General features: G+C 35.0%; 5 protein-coding genes across 15 annotated transcripts; 1 reads left to right on the top strand and 4 right to left on the bottom strand.

Moving 5' to 3' along the window:
- Window positions 1-49: 49 nt before the first annotated feature.
- On the bottom strand, window positions 50-6,086 carry LOC117934124 (probable RNA-binding protein EIF1AD). Of its 10 annotated transcripts, none has more exons than XM_034855746.1 (8): window positions 6,024-6,086; window positions 4,404-4,518; window positions 3,310-3,375; window positions 2,719-2,934; window positions 2,491-2,566; window positions 2,029-2,155; window positions 889-1,160; window positions 50-294 (listed from the first exon to the last, which is right to left on the bottom strand). In XM_034855746.1, exons 4-7 carry the CDS (start codon window positions 2,830-2,832, stop codon window positions 899-901), a joined length of 579 nt encoding a protein of 192 aa, XP_034711637.1. In that variant the 5' UTR covers window positions 2,833-2,934; window positions 3,310-3,375; window positions 4,404-4,518; window positions 6,024-6,086; the 3' UTR covers window positions 50-294; window positions 889-898. The 10 variants fall into 10 exon arrangements, with proteins under 10 accessions (XP_034711637.1, XP_034711644.1, XP_034711639.1 ...); XM_034855753.1 differs by having other exon boundaries at window positions 2,719-2,862; XM_034855748.1 differs by having other exon boundaries at window positions 3,322-3,375.
- Window positions 6,087-6,761: 675 nt separating this feature from the next.
- LOC117934224 (calumenin-A) lies at window positions 6,762-8,714 on the bottom strand. The gene is made up of 6 exons (XM_034855881.1): window positions 8,235-8,714; window positions 8,021-8,123; window positions 7,879-7,944; window positions 7,418-7,573; window positions 7,245-7,341; window positions 6,762-7,077 (listed from the first exon to the last, which is right to left on the bottom strand). Exons 1-6 carry the CDS (start codon window positions 8,701-8,703, stop codon window positions 6,964-6,966), a joined length of 1,005 nt encoding a protein of 334 aa, XP_034711772.1. The 5' UTR covers window positions 8,704-8,714; the 3' UTR covers window positions 6,762-6,963.
- Window positions 8,715-9,405: 691 nt separating this feature from the next.
- On the top strand, window positions 9,406-13,525 carry LOC117933747 (luminal-binding protein 5-like). Its single transcript, XM_034855266.1, has 8 exons — window positions 9,406-9,463; window positions 10,375-10,642; window positions 10,749-10,963; window positions 11,054-11,296; window positions 11,687-12,166; window positions 12,256-12,410; window positions 12,528-12,610; window positions 12,711-13,525. Exons 1-8 carry the CDS (start codon window positions 9,406-9,408, stop codon window positions 13,210-13,212), a joined length of 2,004 nt encoding a protein of 667 aa, XP_034711157.1. The 3' UTR covers window positions 13,213-13,525.
- Window positions 13,526-14,621: 1,096 nt separating this feature from the next.
- LOC117934196 (acyl-CoA-binding domain-containing protein 1-like) lies at window positions 14,622-18,569 on the bottom strand. 2 transcript variants are annotated; one of them, XM_034855836.1, is made up of 7 exons: window positions 18,416-18,569; window positions 17,733-18,243; window positions 17,218-17,323; window positions 16,996-17,102; window positions 16,015-16,106; window positions 15,364-15,461; window positions 14,622-15,033 (listed from the first exon to the last, which is right to left on the bottom strand). In XM_034855836.1, the coding sequence occupies exons 2-7, from the start codon at window positions 18,206-18,208 to the stop codon at window positions 14,857-14,859; spliced, it is 1,056 nt and encodes a 351-aa protein (XP_034711727.1). In that variant the 5' UTR covers window positions 18,209-18,243; window positions 18,416-18,569; the 3' UTR covers window positions 14,622-14,856. The 2 variants fall into 2 exon arrangements, with proteins under 2 accessions (XP_034711727.1, XP_034711726.1); XM_034855835.1 differs by having other exon boundaries at window positions 17,733-18,569.
- A 303-nt stretch (window positions 18,570-18,872) lies between these two features.
- LOC117932990 (glucan endo-1,3-beta-glucosidase) lies at window positions 18,873-21,332 on the bottom strand. The gene is made up of 4 exons (XM_034854334.1): window positions 20,904-21,332; window positions 19,843-20,822; window positions 19,427-19,748; window positions 18,873-19,130 (listed from the first exon to the last, which is right to left on the bottom strand). The coding sequence occupies exons 1-4, from the start codon at window positions 20,953-20,955 to the stop codon at window positions 19,099-19,101; spliced, it is 1,386 nt and encodes a 461-aa protein (XP_034710225.1). The 5' UTR covers window positions 20,956-21,332; the 3' UTR covers window positions 18,873-19,098.
- Between the last annotated feature and the right edge of the window lie 4,763 nt (window positions 21,333-26,095).

Genomic DNA, 26,095 nt, shown 5'->3' with positions numbered 1-26,095 from the left:
CTCAGAAATAATAAAAATATGTTTTTAAAAAACATTTTCAAAAAAACTATTTTTTAAGAGATGTTCTAAAAATGGTTTCCAAACGGACGCTACATCTTTCTTGCAAAGATTTTTAACCAATATGTTGGGTACAAGCAAAATGAATCTACGCCATTAAGGGAGATTGAATCTTCATCATCCTGATCAAACAGTGCCCATGCCAAAGTTGTTCATGGAGATCATCTTCAATGCCTCCATGATTTGATCATTAGATTCATTGTCCATTGTTAAACTCCCATCTCCATTATCATCAACCTGAATTCAAGAAATGCACGAGTTAGAAAATACTCAAATATCCGTTATTAGAATGTTTCTGGAAAGTCACAAACCTCATGAATCAAACAACTTGTGTGATAGTAAATAACGATAATTATGTGTTAAGATTTCTAGGTGTCTAGCCGTTTGATATAGAACGAAAGAGAGAAATTTAAGACTCTCTTTGGCAATGTTTCAGAAAACCATTCTCAAAAGTAAGTTTTTGAAAATAATTTTCAAAAATAGTTCTCAATTGTTTTTAGAAACAAAATTTTGTCAGAGAACTCAAATATGAGAGACAATTATTGTGCACTTGTATGAATCATAAGGTTTTGAAAATAATTTTCAAGAAATAGTTCCCGATTGTTTTTACTTTTTAGGAACAAAATTTTGTCAAGAGAACTCAAATATGAGAGAAACAATTGTGCACTTATATGAATCCTCTGTTTCCTAGATCACCCTAAAAATCACTTGCTTTTCAGAATAAATTCTCAAAAACCTGTTTTTAATTTATTGAACATGTTTAGCAACCCAAGCTGACAAAAGCTTCATTAAAACATACACAAAGAGACATAAGTTGAACAGTTAAAATACCTATATTAACTTATGAATCTGAATCTGAATCTGACACTGCATCTGACTGCAATTCTAATGGTCTGATTCTATTCATATTGGCTTCTAATGGGGGTAGACCATCATCATCACTGGAGTTGGATTCATCCTCTTCTTGTTGGGAGGTGCTACAATGCAAGTTTCCATTAGAATCATGCCGGGCTGTTGATTTAAACTCTTCTTGTTGGGAGGTGTTACTATGCAAGGAGGTTCCATTAGAATCATGCAGGAGTGTTGATTTAAAGATTTCGGGCCTGCATCAGAGTTAGAAGTAAGCATATACCTTGCAAAAATAAAAATCATCTAAAAAATTTTGCTAACTCTGCAACAAGCAAAAACGGCATTGGTCTCATTATCCAAACTGTGGTTGCATTTTTTGGCATCACAATCAAGTAGTAATTATGATCTACTTGGGAAAATTTTCAATGGGAACTATCACATAAATTCCAAAACAAAACAAGTTGTCAAGCTGATCCAAATTCCTAAGTTGCATGCTTCATTCCATAAGGGAAACGGGAGACAAGGCTCACAACTTTACTTAGCCTTAGGTTCATACAGGCGGCTGTATGTACAAATAAGGTTATAGAAATGGGACTGTAGAATTGAGGAATCAGTCAAGTGCAGTTGGTCCAAAAGAATACAATGCTTGGAATTCCTTCAACAAAGAATTTTTTGTTTGGATTTTGGAGTCACAATCTGAATTTAAAAAGTGATCACTAAGTCTCTATTATCTCAGTACTTCTCAGCAAAATGATGTCCAGAATCTGGATTTAACTTTTTTTTTTTATAATCGAGGAACCTTCCATGGCTAAGCCATTAGGACTCTCCATGAGGACCCAAACCTTGGGGTGCTGACCGCCCTGCAACAACAAGCACAGGGTAGAATCTGGATTTAACCATTAAGTACTTCAAACAAGTATTTGACTCAAAACGCTTTGTTTGGGTTCAGTCTTTGACTTGTTGGTAGGCTGGATTTCAGCTTGTTAGCTACCCCTTTTTTGGAAAGTCATAATTTAGAACAAGCATATTGTTTCTCAAAAAATATGGCACTTCTTTTCTATAGGAGTAGTGACATATTGTTTGATTGCTTACTACTCTTTAAGATGTGAAGAAACAACACACCATTCTATAGACTTCTGAAGCACACGGACTTGCTCATAAAAGAGAACTTGAGAAACAATACATGCCACCTTGCTACCCGACTCCATAGCTTTCTCCCTTCCGCTTTCATCAACCACAACAAAACTCCCTGCATATTGGAAAAGAATCCTATTATTGTTTTCCAATCCATAAGAGGATGTCAACAGAAATCAGGAAAAGTCCAAAGAAAAAGGTGGAATAAAACTCCATAAATGAAAGAAAAGTGGCAAACAAAAGGCAGTCAAACGATGGTCCACCGAAAACGTAGCTCACCAACTGAAAGGTTAAATCAAGAAGTTCATGAAAGCATAGATGAGTTTGGACCAAAAGTAACTTGCCCTTCCTAGGCACAAAACACCGATGAGAATAGAAAGAAACAAATCAATACAAGGAGCTCTTCCGGCATAAAATTAGCAAAGCATTATGTCTGAGAGGAGTGAAAACCTTTTTTTATCCACATGCTCTTTTGAAATTTGGCTGGAAACAACGCCAGTGAATTCTCGCCTCGAGCATCCATTACCTAGGCAGATGCATAATTGGGCAAAAAAAGCACAATCAATAGATAAACACAAATCGCATACCTAGTGATCAGGAATAAAAAAAGGAACAACAATCAAATCGGGCAGGTGGAAAACCACATAGATTGATGTTTAAAAAAGGGAGAGATGGTACCTCAATGAGATTGGAGCCTCGAAGGGACACAACTTGCATAATGCTTTGACCTTCTTGAAGAGTCAAGGTCTGTTCCTCAGCTGCCCTTTTCAGATTCTTCCTTCCTCCTTTCATGGACCCTCTTCCAAGTCAAGTTCCTTTCCTCTGCAACTCAGCCACAATGGGTGTAAGACCAAGTTTGCAAACTATTCTTTCCCACCTCTTGTGCTTGGTTTTCTGTTTACCATGTGCAAATAGTGAGCAGTCAGCAGACAAACAAACAATTTAACATTAAAAAAAACAGAGACCAAGTTACGTTTTGAGCACAAAACCAACCACACAATTGAATTTTCAACAACACTGATTAGCAGAAAGAACAAAACCCCAGAAAAATTAGCAGTGAATATAGATAAAAAATAAAGTTCCAAACAAAAGTCAAACAAGAAAATTCACATCGGTAGAACAAATTAGTGAACAAAACCAATGAAACACCGCCCATTTGATCTTGCAAAAACAATGAAAACCCAGAACATTTACCCCCAAATACAGATCAAAGACAATATAGTGAATGCAAAACTGAAGAAATATACAGAGCAAATGAGATCAGCAGACCTGGAATCATACATGAATCAGTACCCAAAACCCTAATTTCGCCAAGATGTGTAGCATTGAAATCACCTGGGAATCACAGTTCTGCTATAGTCACGGATCAACAGAGCAAAATGATGTTGAGAAACCTTAGGAGAAACTAGAAAGTGTGAAGAAGAGCAATATGGCACTGAAAAAACCCTAGGAGAAAGAAGGTTAAGAATGTGCCAATTTCAAATTAATTTCTTTCTTTTAGTTTTAAATATGTTTTTAAAAACTATATACACACACACCCCATTATATGAGAGTACAAATAAATGCGACCAAAAGTATCCCCATTGTAAGTATGAAGAGTTTGTGGACTTTTTCATATTAAAGTATCCCAATTATATCACTCATTTACTCATATTTCACAACGAAGAGTTTGTAGACTTTTTCTTCCTTAAGTACCCCTATTATAAGTATGTAGGGTTTATAGACTTTTTCTACTTAAAGTACCCCTATTATATCACTCATTTCCTCTTATTTCACTATAACAACCATAAAAACTTCACTTTAAAGACCATAATAAATTCACCTTTTTATTATTTATCGGTTATAACCGATAAAATTAAATTCACTATACTTATTATGCACTTTAGAGCTCTTCATTTTCCTTTTTAAGATGAGAGTCTATACCCTTTTTTTGTTCCCCTTCCTTTCTTCCAAAGGCTTCGATTTTCATAACATGGTAGGTACTTAGTGAATGTTTATTCAAGCCAAATCTTTTTTATACAAAACTGTTAGATCCAAGTCTGCCCCATTAAATAGTTAAAATGAAAGGATGAAAGGATAAAGCATACAGTGCATAGACTTTTTATTGCTTCCGTCCAACTAGAAAATACTAATAATACCACATATAGATAGTAAGATATTCATCTCCAGGTATAGTCACTGATGGCATTAAATGTTCTCTTCAAACTTAGCAAGCTGCCAGTGAACTAGTGTGATTTAAGAGAAATTTCAAACCTCATACTTTCCTAAATTACCTACTATCTTAAAAATGAAAACGTGTTCAGACTCTAAAAATCAGTTTAAATATGTAACCATTCAACAGTAAGGCAAAACGAATTAATTACAGAGATGAACATTTTGCAAAATTTGATACTGCATCATTTAAGGCAGGTTGATGAACTTGCTTGGACGTTTCAAAGGAGTCCAATACAGGCCGCCTGACAGCTGAAAGGAAGAGGCCTGGAATTTTCAAAATAGAAGAACAGGTAAGATAAAATTTTCTCCACCATAAAAGGATAATATACACTCATATAAGATTAATTGCAGAAACTGTTCAAGAATTTCCTCTTTTTATAAGCATAATGCATAAGAAATTATGAAGAAGGATAGCCTTTGCAAAATATTCCACTTCACAAACAATGGATGTTCAAATCAGTGGCTGAACCAATTACATTTGTCATTCCAAATGACATCTTCTGCAAATTCCTCTCTTTCTCATCCATTCCAGAATTAGCCAATTTTTTCTAATATTTCCTCATCTATGTGAGCAATTCTCCATGGTTATTGTCACAAGAATTCAGCCCAATAACAAGAAAAAAAAAAAGGGTTTCAGCATCAATAGGGAAATGTACTTCAGTGATCATATGGTATTTTCCATGTAGTCCAGAACATAGTTTTAAAAAACGCCCGTAAAGCGCACCTAGGCCCAAGGCTCAACCACTCCCTAGTCATAGCGCCTTGCTTGCCAAGACATGTACCTTGTTGAAGAGGTGCACCTCGTCTACTTTATTTTTCCTTTATGAACACTTCTATTCTTGAAATCTCTAATTGTATATTGAAATATACATAATTTGATTACTTTTTTGTCAAATGCTTCTTTTAAATGTTTGGAATCTTAAATTTTTTATTGATTGGATCATATTTTACAAAATTGACATGCATCCCTGGAAAGGTTTCACTTCACTTAGGCGCGCCTTGTGTTGCACCTTGAGCCTAAGTTGTAGACGACTTTTGCCCCTTAGGTGCGTCTTGCACCTTTTACAACTATAGTCCACAATGAATCCCTAGAATTCAAAATTTTGAACAATTGCATTGACAAGGTAAAAGCATTCCAAGAGAAACCTATCCCTCTTTTTGGTTTCCAAAAAAATACAGCTATGAAAGAAAACAACATTTTCATTCCTAAGTCATTTCTCATCTTTTGCTAGAGAAAAGGAAAAAAGGAAAAAGCCCCTCAGCAGGGTCAATTTTAAGTGGCATTTTTCTGTATTCCCGAATCATTTGGTGAAAATTTTGCAAGTCAAAATTTTAATTACTTGTTACATATTCTCTCCGCATCAAAACTGAATCTGTTTTTATACAAGAAAACATTCCCAACTAGCAAATACCGTTAATCAATAAAAAAAATTCATCGTGAGCTGTAATCCAAACTAGTAATAGTTTCACGGCTGTTAAAAGAGAGAGCCTAGAATTCAAAACTCACAGCAATACATTCCCAATCTATAAAGCACTGAGAGTGAAATTCAACCCTCTGTTAGGATTACCAATCAAACGAAGATAAATCAAAATTCAAAAAATAAAAAATAAGAACATATTATGATTACTACCTCGACTCCTAGATGGTGAAAAATTTAGGATTCAAACTCGTCTTTCATGTTCTCACTATTTTCTCAGCACCCAAACGCTTGTACGTAATCTAAAATCTCATTGAACTAATTAGGAATAGAGATTGGAGGGGTACCTACCTTGAAGGCTTGAACTCAGAGATGGACCGAATGCTTTCGATCAAAGAGAGATGCTGCTGGCAAACCCTAATGCATGTAGAACGAGAGTGTGCTCAGGTGATACTGGGCTGGCCTGGCCTTGGGCGGGCCGGCCCGGCCCGGCCCGGCCCAATCTTACCATGTAACAAAACCAAAATAAACTATCCTTAATTTTCATTAAATTTTTTTTATTAAAATATAATAATAATTCACATTCATCTAAATATCAATTAAAATCAACTATTTCAATTAGTTTTAAAATTTTAAATTTAGGAATTGATGCCCTTTCCCTAAATGTAATTCACAATTTCGATTTTTAATTATTGATGTCATCGTATTTGTTCGATAATTATGATAATATCGTGACTTTCTTTCTATTTTTTTTCTCATATTTTTCTTCAATTTTTCCACAAACTAATAGTATTTGGAAGAAAATGAGAAAAAATGTTAGGAGATTTTTCTACAAAGGTGAAGAAAGTTTGAGAAAAATATATTTCTTAATATTCTAACTCTTTTTTCTCAATTTTTCAAATGATAACCAAACAAACAAAAGAAAAGTTTTATAACTTTTTATCTTCTTCCTTCAAAATTTTTGGTAACCAAATATAATTTTAAAATATAAATAGATAATTTAAACGGTACTTATCAAAAGTAGCGATGATGGAATCTAAAAAAAAATACAATTAGAAATTAAAAAATAAAAATAAATGGAATTGTGTGCAACCAAAAATGAATCTCACTACATTGACCAATAATTTTGGAGTCTATACATGAATGTTACACCAAAAATCTTAGTCAATTGTAAAAGAAATAAAAGCAGAAAGAAGAAAATCTGGAGTCTATAAAAAAAACGACTCCTTAATTTTCTACACAATTTCCCATCTCATTGTAAATTTTCTTCTCAGCCAAACAACAGTCAAAATCAAAATTCATGATGGAGATCATCATCAGTGCCTTCATAGACAATATTGTAGAAAAGATTCTCATTGTTGATCATTTCTTGCAATGATAAACGTCCATCTTTGTTCTCATCAGCCTGAGTCAAATAAACGTAAGAGTTAGAAATTTTTTCTAAAATGTTTTGAAGTTTCCTAAAATTTTAAATCAAAGTAAGAAAATATGAATTTCATCTTGCTTTTCTTTTTTTTTTTTTATGTATTTTTTAACATAGCATGATTCCAGCATGAGCAGATTGAAACCAACCTCATGAATCAAATACTTTGAGTAAAACCCAGCATAAGCTGATTCCCCAGGATGAAGGTAATGTAGAATGGGCTTCATTTCTTCCTCGTTCAAATACCTGAGACCGAAACTTTGTAGCATGAGTTGATGCTAACAAACAAAATGGTCATTGGCAAGATCATATATGAACAAACCTATCCTTGTTCGCATCAAGTTCAGCAAATTTTTCTTTGGGTTCAGCTGCTACAAGTCCAGAATTCTCGAATCCGACATAAGTCTTGTAGAGATTGAATGGTTGTTCTTGAAACTCGATGTAGCTGAGTTTTCCATCGTTGTCGTGGTCAAATTGCCTAAATTGGAATGATATCATGCATGAATAAGAGGAAAGGGCGACAAAAAGAGACATATATAAGTTATATTTATTCCTATAAATAAAATATAATTAAAATTAATTAGAAACTTTTATATTCTTTCAAACTATTTAATCTTTATATAGAAATAAAAAAAAATAAAAAATAAAATGAGTTTTTAAAGAATTATGTAAAATAAATTATTAATGTTGATTTTTTTTCTTTTTCTTTTCCTCTTATTTTCTTTTAAATTTTTAGGAACCAAACATAACAGAAATGAAATGTAGGATGAGATGATGACTTGCTTTATTTTTTCTCTTGAGATCCATTTTTGAATTGTTGCATTCTCGCTGTCTTTTGGGTATAGGAAACTGCAAGAAAATGTGGATTTTATTGATCAAATTTGACAAAAATATGAAGAAAATAAGGGAGAAAGAATAAATTTACTCTTTGAATTCTTCAAAGCCGAGAGCTCCATTGTTGTCAAAATCGGCATTCTTGAATTGATCCTCCCACCATCCAGCTTCACCATGTGTCATGCCATTGTTTTCTAGCATACAACGATTAACATCACAATCCATTTGGCTACCAAGAAAATGAGAGAAAATAGAAGAAACTTGGGAACGTATAGAGAATAAACCAAACAAAATAATTCACTTACCTATACTTTGATAAGAGATTTTAGGGAGGTATTCCCTAAAAGTGATAGCCCCATCTTCATTTTGGTCAAACAATACCAATTCTTTATGTGTCCTGTAACTCAATCGATGAATCGCTTGTTGCATATTCCAATGCTCGAGTTCTTTTAGGCTAATGAACCCATCACGTGGTTCTACATCTAGCAAAGGAAACAAAACCATTAGCCTCATTGTTATGTTTAGATTTTTCACTTGGCTAACAAATTCGTATTTGTCCTCAACATCATTTAGAAAAATATTTGATAAATTGAAAAAAAAATGATGGTCAGAAGTTTCTCTAGCTTTTTCTTCAATTTCCTCAACTAAAGGGTTAAATGCTACTCGATTGTGGCCTAGGCGACGAGCTAGGTAAAAATTGTTGTGACCCTTTTGGGTAGTGGGGGTGAAAACAACAAAGAAGACGAAGGCGATGGTAAGAAGGCCAGAAACCATCGCCTTCAACATTTTTTTTATTTTTTTATTTTTGAAATTTTGGATGACAAAGATGAAAAAGGCAAAGGGAGGATTTACTTCTCCTTTCGATAGAGGACACTTAAATCCCTATTTCTAGAGGAAGAAATAGTTGGAAATACGGTTATTGACAGTTAGAAATTAAGGGTATATAAAACACTATAGCTAATATTTGAACACTTGGTGTATGATACGAGGCTTATATCCTCTTGTGGGAATTATTTTAAGAAAAAAACAAAGAAAGATGTACTTTTTTTTTCACTATTAAAGAAAATAAAAGAAAAATGATGTTGAAGAATAGGGTTGGGGTTGAAAGGTTGAAGGGTAATTTTGTCCTTTTATATATACAATTGTAATTTTTTTAATAAACTTAAAATGGAAATAGTGACTAAAATTACATGTCTAAACCCTAGCATTATTAATTTGTTTTTATGTTTTTTTAATTGTGGTCAATGGTCCACAAACTTGTAATTTAATCTCTAAATCAACGGCCAAGATCTTCCCAACGCAAGAATCATTCTCATTGGCTGACGCCACCCTCTCTCGAATCCTATTGGTCCATGTCATCACCGATGACACCATCCCCAAAATCTTAGACTATATATATATAGACCTCAAAGTTGATGAAAATTACTAGTCTCGAACCCGAACTCTCAGAAACACAGAGCTTCACACCTGGACGCGATGTACGGTGCGTGGGGTCTACGCGCTTCCTCTGTCGTCCTCGGCATCCTTCTCGTCGGTGAGTGTTGTTTTCAAGCTTTTTGGGTCATGTTGGTTACATGGTGTGTTTAGGAGTCCAGAAAGTGAAAGAAAATTTGAATTTTGGACCTTGTTTTGTTGGGTTGGGTTGGTTCTGTGTTGGGAGTGAATGATGAGAAGTCCGAGGTTTCGGGTTTGTTTTCTTTTCGTTTTCCGTCACTTTCCTGGGAACCAAACGGAAAGATCTTTGATTTGGCTTGGATCTTTTGTCGATGGTTACTTGAGTTTTTTAGGATATAATGTGATCTGCTTGGATGAGGGTTCACTGAATATGCTTAGCTTTTGTTCTTCAGAGCAGTTTAACGTGTTCATTTCAGGATTTGATTTATACAAAAGAAAAAAAAAATAATCAGAAAAAGTTTGTGATCTTAGTGGTTTGCGAAAAATCAAAATTTGGTAGATTTATTATATTCTATTAGATAGAGCCTGAATTGATTTTGAAACCACATGAAAAATTCCATGGAAAAAAAATAAAAGCTGAATAATTTCAATTAATTCAGTGCTGAAAAATGCCTAATTGTAATTTGAAATTGTGGGTCAATTTATTGCTCATATTCCAACTTTATGTGAATTTGATCTGCCCAAAATTTTGCTTCATTGCTTCATTGGTTTTGCTTCACCATTAATGACCTGATGATTTTTTTTTTTATTAATTAAGGCAAAAATGTAGATGGGGCAGGTTGGGTTTCTTTCTCTCTTTCGTTTTTTTTTTTTTTTTTGTCTTTTCCAATTTATGATTCAGATGGCCCTCTATAGTCATTGAGATTAGCTATGGTTTCTTGGATATGGGGTTTAACTATGTTTGAGTTAAACTTCATTCCTGAGTTCTTTAGGTAAGTTTTCAGAATCAATGGAATTGAATGTTGATGAGGTTAATCTACACTATGGCAGGATGTTTGGTTGCGATCTCTATCGCAAAAGAGGAATCCAACAAATTGGGAACAGTTATTGGTATTGATCTTGGAACAACTTACTCTTGTGTTGGTGTTTACAAGAATGGACATGTTGAGATCATAGCTAACGACCAAGGTAACCGTATCACCCCATCATGGGTTGCCTTCACTGACACTGAAAGGTTGATTGGTGAGGCTGCAAAGAATCAGGCGGCTGTCAATGCCGAGAGGACTGTATTTGATGTCAAGAGACTCATTGGAAGAAAGTATGTGATAAATCCTTTAATCTCCTTTCTGTTCATATTTGTTGATCTTTTGAATGAAGCCCATCAAGGCTCTAACCTGGTTTTTTGCCTTTTGTTTTTTCTGTAGATTTGATGATAAAGAGGTTCAAAAGGACATGAAGCTTTTCCCATTCAAGATCGTGAACAAGGATGGAAAGCCATATATACAAGTCAAGATTAAGGATGGGGAGACCAAGGTCTTCAGTCCTGAGGAGATTAGTGCCATGATTCTAACAAAGATGAAGGAGACAGCGGAAGCTTTCCTTGGAAAGACAATCAAGGATGCAGTTGTTACTGTTCCTGGTAATGTAAAACAGTTTGATTTGATGGATGAAGTAAATTGCTGTTTTTCTGTTGAGATGACTTATGTTTCTATTCCTACAACTTCTACAGCTTACTTCAATGATGCCCAGAGGCAGGCCACCAAGGATGCAGGGATTATTGCTGGACTGAATGTTGCAAGAATCATCAATGAACCTACAGCAGCAGCCATTGCGTATGGTTTGGACAAAAAGGGTGGTGAAAAGAACATCCTTGTGTTTGATCTTGGTGGTGGTACATTTGATGTCAGTATCTTGACAATCGACAATGGTGTTTTTGAGGTTCTTGCCACTAATGGAGACACTCATCTGGGAGGTAAGCATCGCTTCCTTGGTCCCTACCATATTTCTGTGCATTTTTTCCTTTGTAAGATTAGTTACGGTTTAAGGATTCTTGGTGTGTAGAGACCTCTGTGGTAAGAGATATGACAGGAAGCTCCTCCCAAAATCTTGAATACAAAATGGAACTTCTTCAGATTTTGATGGTTTTTATTTATTTATTTATTTTTTGTCACTTCCAAAATCTTCTTTGTTTAAGCAGGGAAAGACATTGAACTTTGATTATTAAATGTATATCACCTTCAATACTTTGTCCATAAGATTCTAATAGAATTACGGTGGCAAATGGGTGAAACCCTACCAAGTTTTTGCTTCTAAAATGATGATCATTTGGGAAGTAGAAAACTTATGTTCATTTTTTCTGCAGGTGAGGATTTTGATCAGAGAATCATGGAATACTTCATCAAATTGATCAAGAAGAAGCATGGAAAGGACATCAGCAAGGACAACAGAGCTATTGGGAAGTTGAGGAGAGAAAGTGAGCGTGCCAAGAGGGCCTTGAGTAGCCAGCATCAGGTCCGTGTGGAGATTGAATCTCTCTATGATGGTTTGGATTTCTCAGAACCACTTACCAGAGCTCGATTCGAAGAGTTGAACAATGACCTATTCAGAAAGACCATGGGACCTGTTAAGAAGGCCATGGAGGATGCAGGGTTGGAGAAGCGTCAGATTGATGAAATCGTTCTTGTTGGTGGAAGCACCAGGATTCCTAAAGTTCAACAGCTTCTAAAGGAGTATTTTGATGGAAAAGAACCCAACAAGGGTGTGAACCCGGATGAAGCCGTTGCTTATGGTGCTGCTGTACAAGGAAGCATCTTGAGTGGAGAGGGTGGTGATGAAACCAAAGGTATTATTTCCATCCTCACCATCTTCGCAGAACCTGCAATGGCATGGTTGAAAGTTTGCTAACTCTTGTTCTGTTGTTTCATGTATCAGATATCCTTCTCTTGGATGTGGCTCCACTCACTCTTGGTATTGAAACGGTTGGCGGGGTGATGACCAAATTGATTCCCAGAAACACCGTTATCCCAACCAAGAAATCTCAAGTTTTCACTACCTACCAGGATCAGCAGACAACGGTGTCCATTCAGGTACAACTTCTTGAATGATAAATGAGACCTTGGTTTGGTGTTACACGTAGGACAAGGACAATCCTCAGTCTTTATCATCTAGCATCTGTCTGATCTGAATCTAATGCTTTCAAACAGGTCTTTGAAGGTGAAAGGAGTCTCACAAAGGACTGCAGGGAGCTTGGAAAGTTCGATTTATCAGGAATTGCCCCAGCACCAAGGTTATCCCTCATGCCTTTGGTCTCTGTTCTATCTAATCATGTTTCTCCTATCAAATTTGTGTTTGCTTACTGACCGGGATCAACTTGTTTGTTTGGACAGAGGGACCCCTCAAATTGAAGTCACGTTTGAGGTTGATGCCAATGGCATTCTAAATGTAAAGGCTGAAGACAAAGCTTCAGGGAAATCTGAGAAAATCACAATCACCAATGACAAGGGTCGCTTGAGTCAAGAGGAGATTGACCGGATGGTGAGGGAAGCAGAGGAATTTGCAGAGGAAGACAAGAAGATCAAGGAGAAGATTGATGCCAGAAACAGCTTGGAGAGCTATGTCTACAACATGAAGACCCAGATCAATGACAAGGACAAACTGGCAGACAAATTAGAATCGGAGGAGAAGGAGAAGATTGAGACAGCAGTGAAAGAGGCCCTCGAGTGGCTGGACGACAACCAGAATGCAGAGACAGAGGACTACCAGGAGAAGCTGAAAGAGGTGGAAGCAGTGTGTAACCCCATCATCACTGCTGTTTATCAGAGGTCTGGTGGTGCCCCTGGTGGGAGTTCAGATGGAGGGGAAGATGAAGACTCCCATGATGAGCTGTAGAGAAGCTTTTGTAGATAGATAGCAAGTTGCTAATTGTTGGGGTTTGGTGGAAGAGGGGAAGGAAGAAGGAAAAACAAGAGGACACAGAGACAAAAGAGGAGATGATGACTCAAATGTGTGAATGTTGTTTTGAGTTTCTTCATGTTTGAATTTTTTGGGGTGGGGAGGGGTATACATAGAGACAAGAACATTCTTCTTGGAATGAGTAGTAGCATTTTCTAGCAGGATTCAAGTTTTAATTCTTATTATAAGGTAAGTTTCAGACATGTATGAGATTTTTGTTAAATGAGATCAAAGTTCACCCTTATTAAGATGTTTTTGTTTTTTTGGGAAAATTAAGATATTTTGCAAAGGAGAATCAGATAGGATTCACTCTTGTTGGCTTCTGTATGAGTAGCAGATAAAGCAAAATCCAAATTCAGTGTTTGTATTTACTGATTTTAGAATGGGAAGAGCAGAAAAATGGAGAGAGAGAGAGAGAGAGAGAGAGAGAACATATAGATTTAAACTTTATAAAATTCTAAAGGTTACTTTTTAGCATGTTTGAAACTATTTTGAAAAATGATCTTTTGCTTTTCATTGAAAACAATTCTTGAATAATTTTTCATTGAAAATAATTTTTTTAGAATATGTTTTTAAAATTACATGATTTTTTTTAAAAAATAAAAAATGTTTTGTACTTTTCTTAAAAGCGTAGGCAAAGAATAGATAAGGAAAACTGTTTTTTATATTTAAATTTTCAAACAAAAATTTGTTTATAAAATGTAAAAACAACAGAAAGAGTGTTTTGTTAAAGATTTTTCCAGAGCCTTTTGCTTACCAAAACATAAAAAAACACTTTTTCTTTGCTATAAATTTTTAAATAATATAACAAACCAAGTCATTCAAAAACCACATCAATATAAACTAAGCAAACCACGGGATTATAATTTATAACAATCCATAGTAGACATTATGACTATGCTTGATTTCATAGAATTTAAGAGAAAGTATTAGTTAAAAAAAAAAATTCTAGATTTAAAATGAATAAATCATTTTTATATATTACTTCAATCTTCAAACTTATTCCACTGATCATTTCTCTTTTTCTCATAAGATTAAAAATATATGAATTTTTAATTGATTTTAATTACATTTTATTTTCTTTTATATATTTAAAAAATTATTTTTTTAATTTTTTTTTTACTTAGTATATATATATATATTTACATAATATGTATAATATAACCCCATAGAAAAGTAAAAATATGTTTGGTAATGATTTTAGGAACACTTGAAAATTTTTATATTTCAAGTATTAAAAAAATTAAAAATATTTCCTAAAATCACTACAAAGGCACACTAAGTGCCATACTGTAAAAACAAGAATCAATTATATGACAGAAAAGCATTGACAAAACAAAACCATATGAATGCCAATTCACATTCTAAATTCAATCTGCTTCAAATTCATCCTAATTCAATCGTTCAAGTAAAAGAAAAACAGTGGAAAGAACATAAAACCCTATATAAATTATACCATGACGATGAAAAAGGTTAAGCTGTGTGAAAGGGTTATACATAACAGCATGTACATCCACCAGGAACCTATCAGGAGGATTTGCATTAGTTGGTGGGATAACTTTAAAAAAAAAAACCACCATTCTAAGCCTGTTTAGCTGCACCTTGCATCCAAGGCCAGTTTGATTCGCACAGTTCAAAAGGGGACGCACCATCATTGTCCTTTGCGTTGATGTCTGCATTTTGCTTCACAAGGAACTCAGCAATAGCTTCTCTCTCACACACGACTGCGTAATGCAATGGGGTTTGGCCTTCATGGTCCTTAATCCAAGAAAATACAACATATTATAATTTTTGGTGAAAGGGAAAACATAATGAAAATAGGAGACAAACACAGTTGGATTTGAGCACATATGAAACTCAATGTAAGCTTCCTAAAAGGTAATAAACCTTAACATACAAACTCATAAAGTTACACACACAAATGTGTCCATGAGCACCAACAAAAGAAAGCAGGGAGAGAAGTATAGAAACTACACTAGCCATGAATGAAGAACCGTTACACACTCTGTTCTAATTTTGCAGTCACTACATGAACGCCACGTACCAGAAAGTAGTCAAACAACAATCCCAAAATGATGATAAAATTACCTTGGCATTCACATCAGCACCATGGTTGAGAAGCAATTCAGTGAGATTAAGGTGGCCACGATCTACAGCCCAGTGCAATGGGGTTCTTCCCTCACTATCTGCGGTCATTTCATGCAAACTGTTTTAGAATGTAAAAGAAGTTTCAAGTATTCTTAGATGCATGATTAGGTTTAGCAAACAAGCTCTCCTCTGATCTCCTGTTTTTTATGGGCAAGGAGCAGATGGCAAATAAAAAGTAGGGAGAGAGAAAAAAAAAGGATCTACATGTAAGAGACTGACTGATTAAAAATATAAAATGTTTCTAGTAGAAGCACATCACTCATGTGCAAGCAACAGGAAGTTTCAGAGTTTGAGCTTCCTTTGATAACTGGAACTTTTCGAGCAGTTTTGGGTAAGTCTCAGACAAATCCAACCTAAGGTTGAAGCAGAATTTAAAAAATTTTGGGAATATTTTACTGGGTGAGGAAAGGAAGCATGACAATAAAGAGAGGTGACAACCTTGTGCAAGTTGGTTGACGTACCACTACACGTGGGGATATTCAAGGATTGTTTTTGACATTTTAACATATATGGTATCTCAACAGCCAAATTCTCAAGGGATCCAACAATAGCACAGATAGTGGTGAATGAGACAACTATGAAGTAACTAACCCTTTAGATCCACTGAAACGCTGTTATCAATACATTTGAGCAGATTATCTACCTCTCCTTCTCTGGCAAACGCATGTATAGCATCCATTTTCCTGAAAAGTGGAATAACAAAATCTTTAGTATTATTATCACAATTTCATTCTCAGAATACATAATTTCCTGGATAAATGGAAATTCCTCATCTATCTCAACACACACACAATATATATATCTTGGGAATATTATGAGTTTTTAAAATTAGTTAAACTTCTTGTCATACTTACCCAGTTTGAAAAAAATTTAACAGATGAGTGTTCACATATTTAGTAGATAAGAATGTTTCTGAATTAGTCATGCTCCACATGTGTAAACACTTCTATGATTTATAAATTGGGAAAAAATTAAGCGCAGGTAAGCTATTTCAGCAACATTCTAACTATTAAATAATTCATTCCAGGTGCTTTGCTGTAGAGTTCTGTTCTATTTTAATTTTAACATGAAGCATACAATCCACAGCTTGCCAAAGATTGCTTATCTGTAATCAGATTACAGCTTATAACCGAGTCCATTTGTCCTAAGAGAACTGACCAGCACTCACAAATTTTTTAGCACATAAGAATCCTAGATTCATTCAAGAGTGCCATTGTCTCTACAACATCATAATATATACCAGGCTCAGAAACCCATCTTCACCTACTTCCAAACTACATGTGGGGACTGAAGACACGCACACAGGTGCATGAATATGAAGCTGCACAAAGCTCATGCAAGCATTCTTTAACTCTGGGGAGAAAACCCTCTCTCTATAGCTGATTATACGCACACCCCTTGAAATATCTGTACTCCTAAAATGGCTCGGCACATCCACCAAAATACCCCTATTATGTTCCTATAGGTCATGTCTTATGTGATGGCTCCAATTCAATGCAGCAAATGGTAAAAAATAAGCCTCACCAAACTTTGATGATAGACCCCATAAAGCAGGAGTTATAAGAACCTTACAGCTCAGTTCCACATTCCTCCTCATAGACAAATGTGCTGAAAACCGGCCCCATTGGTCCTTTAGCATCTCCACTTGGTGCACTGCTACCTCCCTCATCTTTACTCTTCTGGTTATAACAAAATAAAGAACAAGTGAAAACAAAAATCTTATCAAAGTTATGCAATTTACCTAAGTATCAAACAAAAGCAAGCTGGAAGAAAAGAAAGATTCTGAGATCTCACATTAGTTGAACCAGTTGCCCAAGTAGGATATAGCTCTGTAACAATTGCAATGTACTTCTGCATTGCTTCTTCAGGAGGCATAGCACCCAATTTCTGCCATGCTTGCCTAGCAGATGTCATCAAAATAAGTCTTTCAATCAATCAACCACGAAAACTTCAATTTAAGAACCTCATCTATCAATCCAAAATGGAACTAACATAAGGAATGAACAATTTCTTCCATTTCTTAACCCATAAGGATCCTAAAAGCTGATATCCATACCATGCACATTATACTACCAATCTGCAGATACCCTGCATCAAGAATGCTTTCTCCAAGTGTTTAAATTTCATTAAAAACCATATCCCATTAATCAAAAATAACATTTTCTATAATTAACATCAACCGCAAAACCAATAACTAATAGTTAAAACAACAACATGAAAACCACAACAACCATGAATTTCTAATCATAGAGGAAGCAAGACCATTAAAAAAATACAACAATTATGATTTTCAAATCATAGAGCAATACCATTTAGCCCGAGCTGTCATTTTCAAAGCTGATGGCTGCGGGGCACTGCACGGTCCCTCGGTCGCGATCTTGTAAAGCCCATAAAGCTGCAACTGCACATCATTCGACACCTTCTGCGACAGCCTATCCGCCGCCGTGGCGGCCACGAAAGCCGTCGCAGCACTGAACTCCTCGTCCAATTCAGTACTCTCCACCCCCTCCCAATCATCATCGTCATCCAACAGACTCCCACTACTCCCACTCCCCTTCTCCGCCAGCAGCGACTCCTCCCCTTCAGAACCCCCAGATTTCTGAGACCCCGCGGAGTCGTCATCGGCAGAGGCGGCTCCTCCCTTCGATTCGGGCTTGGAATCACGGGTCAAGCTGAGGTTCTCGTCTCGGAAGGAGATTACAATCGATATGAGCTTCGCGAAAAGGTAGGAGAAAACCAGACCGAAGAACACTGATTGAATCAGCTGCTGCCACTCTCCTTCCATGGCGTTAAAACCCTAGGGAGGATTGTACGGAAACCCTAGAATTAAAAACGTTGAAAAGAAAAAAAAAAAAAACAAAAACCCGTAGAGACCGTAAGAAAACCCTAGGGATTAAAGAAAAAAAAACAGAGAAAGGAGAAGAAAAGGAGAGAAAATTGCAATTGTGAGATTGAAATCCTAGAAGAGTAGAGAGAAAATCCAGAGAGTTACGTCTAGAGAGAGATTAGCGCCGGAGGGGCAAGGAGGGGAGCCGATATTAATAGTGTTTGGGCGGAGGAGAGAGCCGTGAGACTGTTGGTAGTTGTTTTCGAGGCGAACTCCTGTATACGACGTCGTTTTTGGGGTGCCGAAACGGAGAAACTTCTCCTAGAGAAAAAGAAAGGAAAAAAAAAAAATTTACGATAAAAGGATAACTATCTCAAGATATATAGATAGTATTTATATGTAAATGAGATAATTTTCCTTATTCAAATTAAGATATTTGTATGTACTGAAGTTTGAATATATGAAACGATAAGATTAACCAAATGAATAAAACCCGAGTCATATATTAGATGTTATCTCATTAATGATATCGTTTTTATAAGTATTCAGAAAATAGACTCCGCATTGGAGTCGGGCCAAAAAACTATTATGCGATAAATGTGAATATGTACGAACTCCAGAATAAATGGATTTGCGTGGCAAGTCAGTGTTTTTCTTATTAATATATGGTTTCTTAGTACACCCACGCCCTTCTAAGATGAATGAACTAGAACAAAAAGCCTCACATCAATTAAGCTGATTAAGCTTTACTTCTATATCATCTCTTATTCTATCTGCCTCACCCAAAACCCAAAACCCAAAAACCAAAACGCTAATTAAGCAAAAGGCAGTCTTCTGCATCCGGGTCTTCACTGTCCCAAGTATTTGCATCTTCCATAGCCTGTCAAATTCCAAAACACACAACCATAGTCAGAGGTAATTAGACGATGACTTTGAATGGTTTTTGTAAAAGATGGAGGTTATATCTCAGGGCCTGTTTTTCAACCATTTTCAATTATTATTTTTAAAATATTTTTCTATTTTGTAGAACAAAAAAATAGTTTTTTACTTCTCAAACATGTTTTTTGATTTTCTATTTTTTTATTGTCAAATATTCCCCTGCTTTTGTTTTGGAGAAAGTAAAGGTGTATTTTTTCTTCTATATAAAAACCGCTTCCAAACAGGCCCTAGACCTACTTGGATCGACGTCAGTGAGGGCTCCGGTCTGCTCAAAATCACAGTCAGACTCGCTCCCTCCTGTTGTTTGGTAGTATGCATTCATGGCATAGGCCGCATGGGCTCGAACCGTGTCAGGAATGAAGCACGCTCCGCCTTCTTGGATGGGCTTGCAGTCCAGTCCTAGCCCACATACATAGTCGATGTTCTTCTGCAGGGCGTCGGAGTGGGCGTCAGATGTGGGGAGACACCATTGTTTTCCGCCCTTGGGATGTTGCTGTGGGGCTGGACCCAGCTGAGGAGCAGCCGCCGGAGCTGGGTTCCAAGGAATGGAAGCTCTAGCCTGCCAGAGCCAAGTATAGAAACCAATCAACCAAACATATAATCATCAATAAAATTCGATTATCGTACGCAGCAGCAGCGGCGGCATCAGCTACCGTTGGCCTCATGATCCCGATGTCGTAGACCGGAGTCAAGTCCGGCTGGAACAGCCCAAAGTTCCTCTCACACAGCGGCCCGGGCTTGAGGTTCTCGTTGAACAGCGCGAAAATGTACGTCTCAAACGTCCGGTTGGGCATGAGCGGTGTCCCGACGCCGGAGATGACATGCTCCCTGAGGTTCCCGTTATACTCCGCCGCGCTCTCGGCGTTCACCCCAACTTGCCCTTCGTCCCCGTCCGAGGGCCAGCCGGTCTCGGCTATAACGATCTCTACATCGGTAAAACCGAGGATCTTCATGGCCGAGAAGACGGCATCTAGCTGCGCATCCAGCATGTTTGTGTAAACCCTTTGTGTGTTTTCATCCAACACCCCAGAATTAGGCCTGAACAGCGCGTAATCTAGAGTTTCAGCCGAGTAACCGAAGAAGGGATAGGGGTTTATCATGAAAGGTGAGTTGGTGGCTCTCAGGAAGCTCAGCAGTGGCTTGATGACATGGACGTCGTAGCCCTGTCGGAACTTCCCCGTCGACGGAGGGCTTGACGTTGAGAGGATACCCAAAGAATGAGGGGTCGAGACCTTGATCCTTCTGTCCAGGGACACCGCCGCAAGGGCTGTGTGGAGGGTCTGCATCGCCGGGACAAGGCCAGCGATGAGCAACTTATTGGCCGTCGACAACACCTCATTGCCCACCAGAATTCTGATTAAATTCGTCGCCGGGACGTACGGCTGGACATTGGTTTTCACCCATTGTTGGGCAAAGCTCAGCTTGGTGAGCCGCGGGATTAGCTCGTTAGGAACAGTGACTGTGACGGCAATCCCAGTGTGAGCAAAGGCTTGAATCATTTCCGGGTCAGCATCAAACATCCTCACGCGGTTGATAGTCGTGGATTCCAGAAGGAAACGCGCCACCTCTGATGGCGGAGGCAGGTCGTTCGCCACCGTCCCATAGTTAACTCCGATGTTTCCTTCCACCACCCCTATGGTAGCATAAAATCATCAGCTTATTTTACGCCGATCAAAATGAGAAAGAAAACAAAAAGTGAGATATTAATTTATACCTTGGAAGAAGACGGATGCAAGGAGAAGAACAGCGGCGATGGCGGTTTCCATGGCGGCGGGGAGTGAAGATGGGGAATGGGGAATGAGGGGATAGCCATGGATGAAGAAGTGGAGCTCAGATACTTTCCTTTACGGTTGGGAGAGGTGTTGTTTCTACATTGAAGCATGTTGCAGAGAGCTTTACTGCCTGAACCTTGCTTTGAATTTTCCCTTTTCTTCTTTAGAATCAATGCTGGATGATTTTTTCTTGCTGGTTCATCAGATTGATCTTTGCTTCATTTACACACTTGGGGGCAATGGGAATAATCAGCTTTACTCTACACACAGACAAGGAATATATAGTTCAAAAGACTTAAGGCTAGCTTGGCATGTTTCTTAAAACTTGTTTTTAAAAATCGTTTTAAATGTTAAAGAATAAAAAAAACAATTCTTTTAATATTTTTTAAAAATAAAGGTGTTTGATTTAAAAAAAATAAAATCTTATTTGAAAATATTGTTTTTAAAATAAATTTTATGTTATTCTATGAAAAATGTAAATTCAATATATATAATATTCACTTAATTTAATTTAAGTCTTATTAAAATAAAAATAATTTTGCAATTATAAATAAATTAAAAATAAATATTTTTAATAAAATATGAATAATAATATTACAATAAAATCATAGATTATATTTTTTTATAAAAAAATATATATTATTTTAGTATATGTTATACATATATATATATATATATATATATATATAAAGCATAACCCATTATTATTATTTTTTTAAAAATAAACAATAATAATTGTTAATAATAAAAATCTCCTTGGAGTTGTGCTGCTTTTTATGTACAAAATGTTGCTGAGATAGAAAGAGGAGCACCAAGATTAGTAATTAATTATAAACCTTTAAATAAAGTATTACAATGGATAAGATACCCTATTCCTAATAAGCAAGATTTACTCAAAAGACTACATAGTTTTGTAATTTATTCAAAATTTGATATAAAATCCGGATTTTGGCAAGTTCAAATTAAAGAAGAAGATAGATATAAAACTGCTTTTACTATTCCTTTTGGTCATTATGAATGGAATGTCTTGCCTTTTGGTCTTAAAAATGCCCCTTCTGAATTTCAAAATATTATGAATGATATTTTCAATCCTCATTTTCAATTCATAATTGTATACATTGATGATGTCTTAGTATTTTCTGATTCATTAGAAAAACATTTTGTTCATCTAAAAAAGTTTTTCAATGTCATTAAAGCAAATGGAATGACTTGTTCTGCTCCAAAAAAGAAATTATTTCAAACAAAAATTAGATTTTTAGGACATGAAATTTTTCAGGGAAAAACAAAACCGATTTAAAGGTCAATAAAATTTGCTGACAAATTTCCTGATGAAATAAAAGATAAAAAACAATTGCAAAGATTTCTAGGATGTTTAAATTATGTTTCTGATTACTTCAAAGATTTGAGAATCATTTGTGAACCCTTATACAAAAGACTTAGAAAAAATGCACCTGCTTGGACTGAGCATCATACTAGTTTGGTCAAAGAAATTAAACAAAGAGTCAAACGTTTACCATGCATCAGCATCCCTCATCCAAATGCATTGCTCATTGTAGAATCAGATGCATCTAATTTAGGTTATGGAGGCATACTAAAGCAAGCATATAACAATCAAGTGCATATAGTTAGATATCATTCGGGGATCTGGTTGGGCGCTCAAATAAATTATTCAACTGTCAAAAAAGAAGTTTTATCAATAGTTTTATGTATTTCAAAATTTCAAAGTGGTTTGATAAATAAAAAATTTCTTTTGAAAATTGATTGCAAAGCTGCAAAAGATATTTTACAAAAAGATGTTAAAATTTTGGTTTCAAAACAAATTTTTGCAAGATGCCAAGCTTTACTTTCAAATTTTGATTTCGAAATCGAATTTATCAAAGGAGAGTTGAATTCCCTTCCCGACTTCCTTACTCGGTAGTTTTTGCAGGGTAAGGATCCTTCTCCATCCTAATGGGTACTCCCGTTAGGCCTCAACTTCCTTCATCATCCAAGAAAACCAAAGCTTCATATGCTATGATTTCAAACTTTTCAAATGTTCGTCCTACTTTTCCTTTACAAACATCAAATTCCTTTCAAGTTTTGAGTCTAGATTTTCCTCTTCTTCAACCTTCAAAAAGTTTTATTCAAGCTTCTAAATCAACCCCTAAAAACACTATTGTTCAGAGACAATCCAGCCCCAACACTATTTCAACATTACCTTCTCCTTCACAGTCTCCTTCACCTTCATTTTCTTATAGTCAATACATCAAAAAACCCAAAACCTTAGAAATTGCTTTCATCAAGCCAGAGTTCAATTTTGAAGAGATTCCTAAAATTCTTCCTTACATCTTTCCTCAAGAAGTCAACTTCAATTCAAATGATCCTTTGAAAACCCGTCAATTCTATGAGTTCATCTTGGTGGACACCGATTAAGTTGAAATTACTCATAACACTGACAAAAACAATCCTCAGAGGATTGCTTTTTCCAAATGTCAAATTCTCAAAGTTATGACCATTGCAGATTGGAATAAAAAACCCTTCACTTGTAAGACTTTTATATAATTATGTAAATAAGAGAAACAAGTAATAAAGTGAGACAAATTTAATTAAATCTATTAATTTGTTATAGTAATTATGTTATTTTTTGAGTTTCAAATTATTTTTTAAAATTAGTATACTTATTAACGAATCTAATTCATTAAGTTTTTTTTTTTTTTTTGATTGGGGTATATTTGTCTAATGAAATAATTCAAAAAATTATTGTTTCCTACAAATGAGAAACCATCGTGTCATTTTAGATAAATTTTTGTTTATAAATTTATAATATTAATTCATTCATTATTTGAGTTTCAAATTATTTTTAAAGATTATTAGACTAGTTAATAAATTCAAAACATTAAGTTTTATTCAATTTAAAATTTATTTTCCAAATAAAAAATTCCTAAAAATATGATTATATGTAAATAAAAAATAGTAAAATAATTTAAAAATAAAAAAATATTTTTAAATCACATTATCAAACAAACTCTATATTCTTATACATCTATCTATTATTCTCCATAACAAATCTTCAAAACCAAGAAAGTTTAGTAAAGTTGAATCAACCACCTTGAAAATTTGAGGACTGAGGAGAAGTTTTGACAAGAGGAATTTGGGGTTCCCCAGCTAACACTCTCTTTGGCTTTGAACATTACATGGAAGGTTTTGCAGATACCATTAGGTCAGGATAATTAATATATATATTTTTAAATAGTATATATTTATAAAAAAAAATATATAAATTTATATATATTTTTAGTAAAATAAAAAGGTATATGATGTATTTATGATATAATATTTTAAAAAAATTCAAAAAATAATAAAATGGTATTATTACATAAAATAATATAAATTATAAATATTATCAAAATATTAAATCGGTGGGTCCCAAAACCCAAAAAATTGAAAAAACTTTATAATGCTTTTGATGGGAAACCGCAAGAAACTTTACAATGATTTTGATGGTTGCTGGGGTTGAAAAGAAGGTAACAATTCTGGTAGAAGTAAAAATAATTAAATAATTAAATAAATAAATAATAATAATAATAATAATAATAATAATAATAATAGAGGAGGGTAAAACTGTTAGGTGCAGTTTGGTGAGTGGGTCACATTCTTCCTCTATGGGCTCTACCCCATAGAGGAAGATGGTCCACTTGGGGGATCCTGTCCATTAAGGCATTAACATATACATTCTTTTTTTTGCGGGAAAGTCCCATCAGTCTGTCCTGTTGCCTTCTTTTTATTTTTTTATTATTTATTTGTCAGCTGTGATTTTATTTTATTTTATTTTTATTTTATTTTATTTTATTTCTTAATTTGATCATACTATTTTTCACCTTGGATCAGGTTTCTGTGTCTCTACTGTCAGCTGAACCTTATCAGTCTACCAAACTGTTTTTATTTAAAAATTTAAATATAAAAACAATTTGTTTAGACTTATTCTTTAACCCTGTCTCCTTATATACCATGTAAAGGTTCCTAAAGTATTTTTCATCATTTTTAAAAATAAATCAAACATCTCAAATTTGTTTCTAAAAAACAACATGTTTTCAAAACAATTTTAAAAAAAATTGTTTTCTTGAAAACATATCTCGGGTTTTATGTCCTAAAAATCATAAAACTATTTTTTAAAAATAGCTTCTAAACAGAAGATAAAAGATGTATTTGAAAACGTTTTTTGAAATCAGTTATATAAAAATATTTTTCAAAACATTTTTCAAATATTATTTAAGAATCACTTTGATTCACTAAATTTTATGGTAAAACAATATTAGAAACAACCATGCCATTATATATTCTACATTTTAAGATTTATTAACTAACAACTACTACTAGAATTCTCTCAATAAATAAGAAGAAATAACTGATCTTTCACAGAATTATGTATCTTTTCCTACTTTATAATTATTTTTCTTTTTATAACGCCATGTTTGGCTGGTAAGAAAATTAAGTGGTGGCAAGTGTGGCTAGAGAAAGAGAGAAAGAAAGAAGGAAAGAAGAACCCACATGTTTGAATATTAAGAAAAATTGAGCACCTTCTAACATGTTTGGCAAAAAGGAGAAGTGCTGGTTGGCCAACAAGAAAGTTAAATTAAGCACCCACTTGTTTGACTAGCAAGAAAATTCAGTATACTAACATCTTTGGCAGGAAAGAAACATGTTTGGATGGTAAGAACATTAAAATTATGTTCTGACATGACAGGCCAGCAATAAATCTAAATACTAACATCTTAGTGAGGCAACAAAACCCTAGAAACAACATGTTTGGCAAGAGAGAAAGTTTCATAGTACCCACATCATTAGTTGACCGGCAAGAAAAATCAAACACACATATTCAGTCAATTAACAAGAAAAAAAAGGGGGGGAAAAATTAGGTGCTAGCTAACATGTTTGACAGGGAAGAACATGAAGGCCTATCAAACATGTTTGGCTTGCAAGAAAATAGTGGAAAGACTTATCTGATATCCGAAGAAGAAGAAGAAGACCCCTCCATTTTTAAGGTTGCTTCCTCAAATGAGCATCTCAACAACAATCCACATGCAGAGACTATGACAGTACTCATTGCTTCACAAGCTGTTGTTTGGAATACTCATTTGAGCAAGAAACTTTATAG

The sequence above is a fragment of the Vitis riparia genome, chromosome 16 (genome assembly GCF_004353265.1).
Source record: "Vitis riparia cultivar Riparia Gloire de Montpellier isolate 1030 chromosome 16, EGFV_Vit.rip_1.0, whole genome shotgun sequence".
Classification (NCBI taxonomy): Eukaryota; Viridiplantae; Streptophyta; class Magnoliopsida; order Vitales; family Vitaceae; genus Vitis; species Vitis riparia.
Note: the sequence above shows the minus strand (reverse complement) of the source record. Positions and strands in the feature narration are given on the sequence as shown.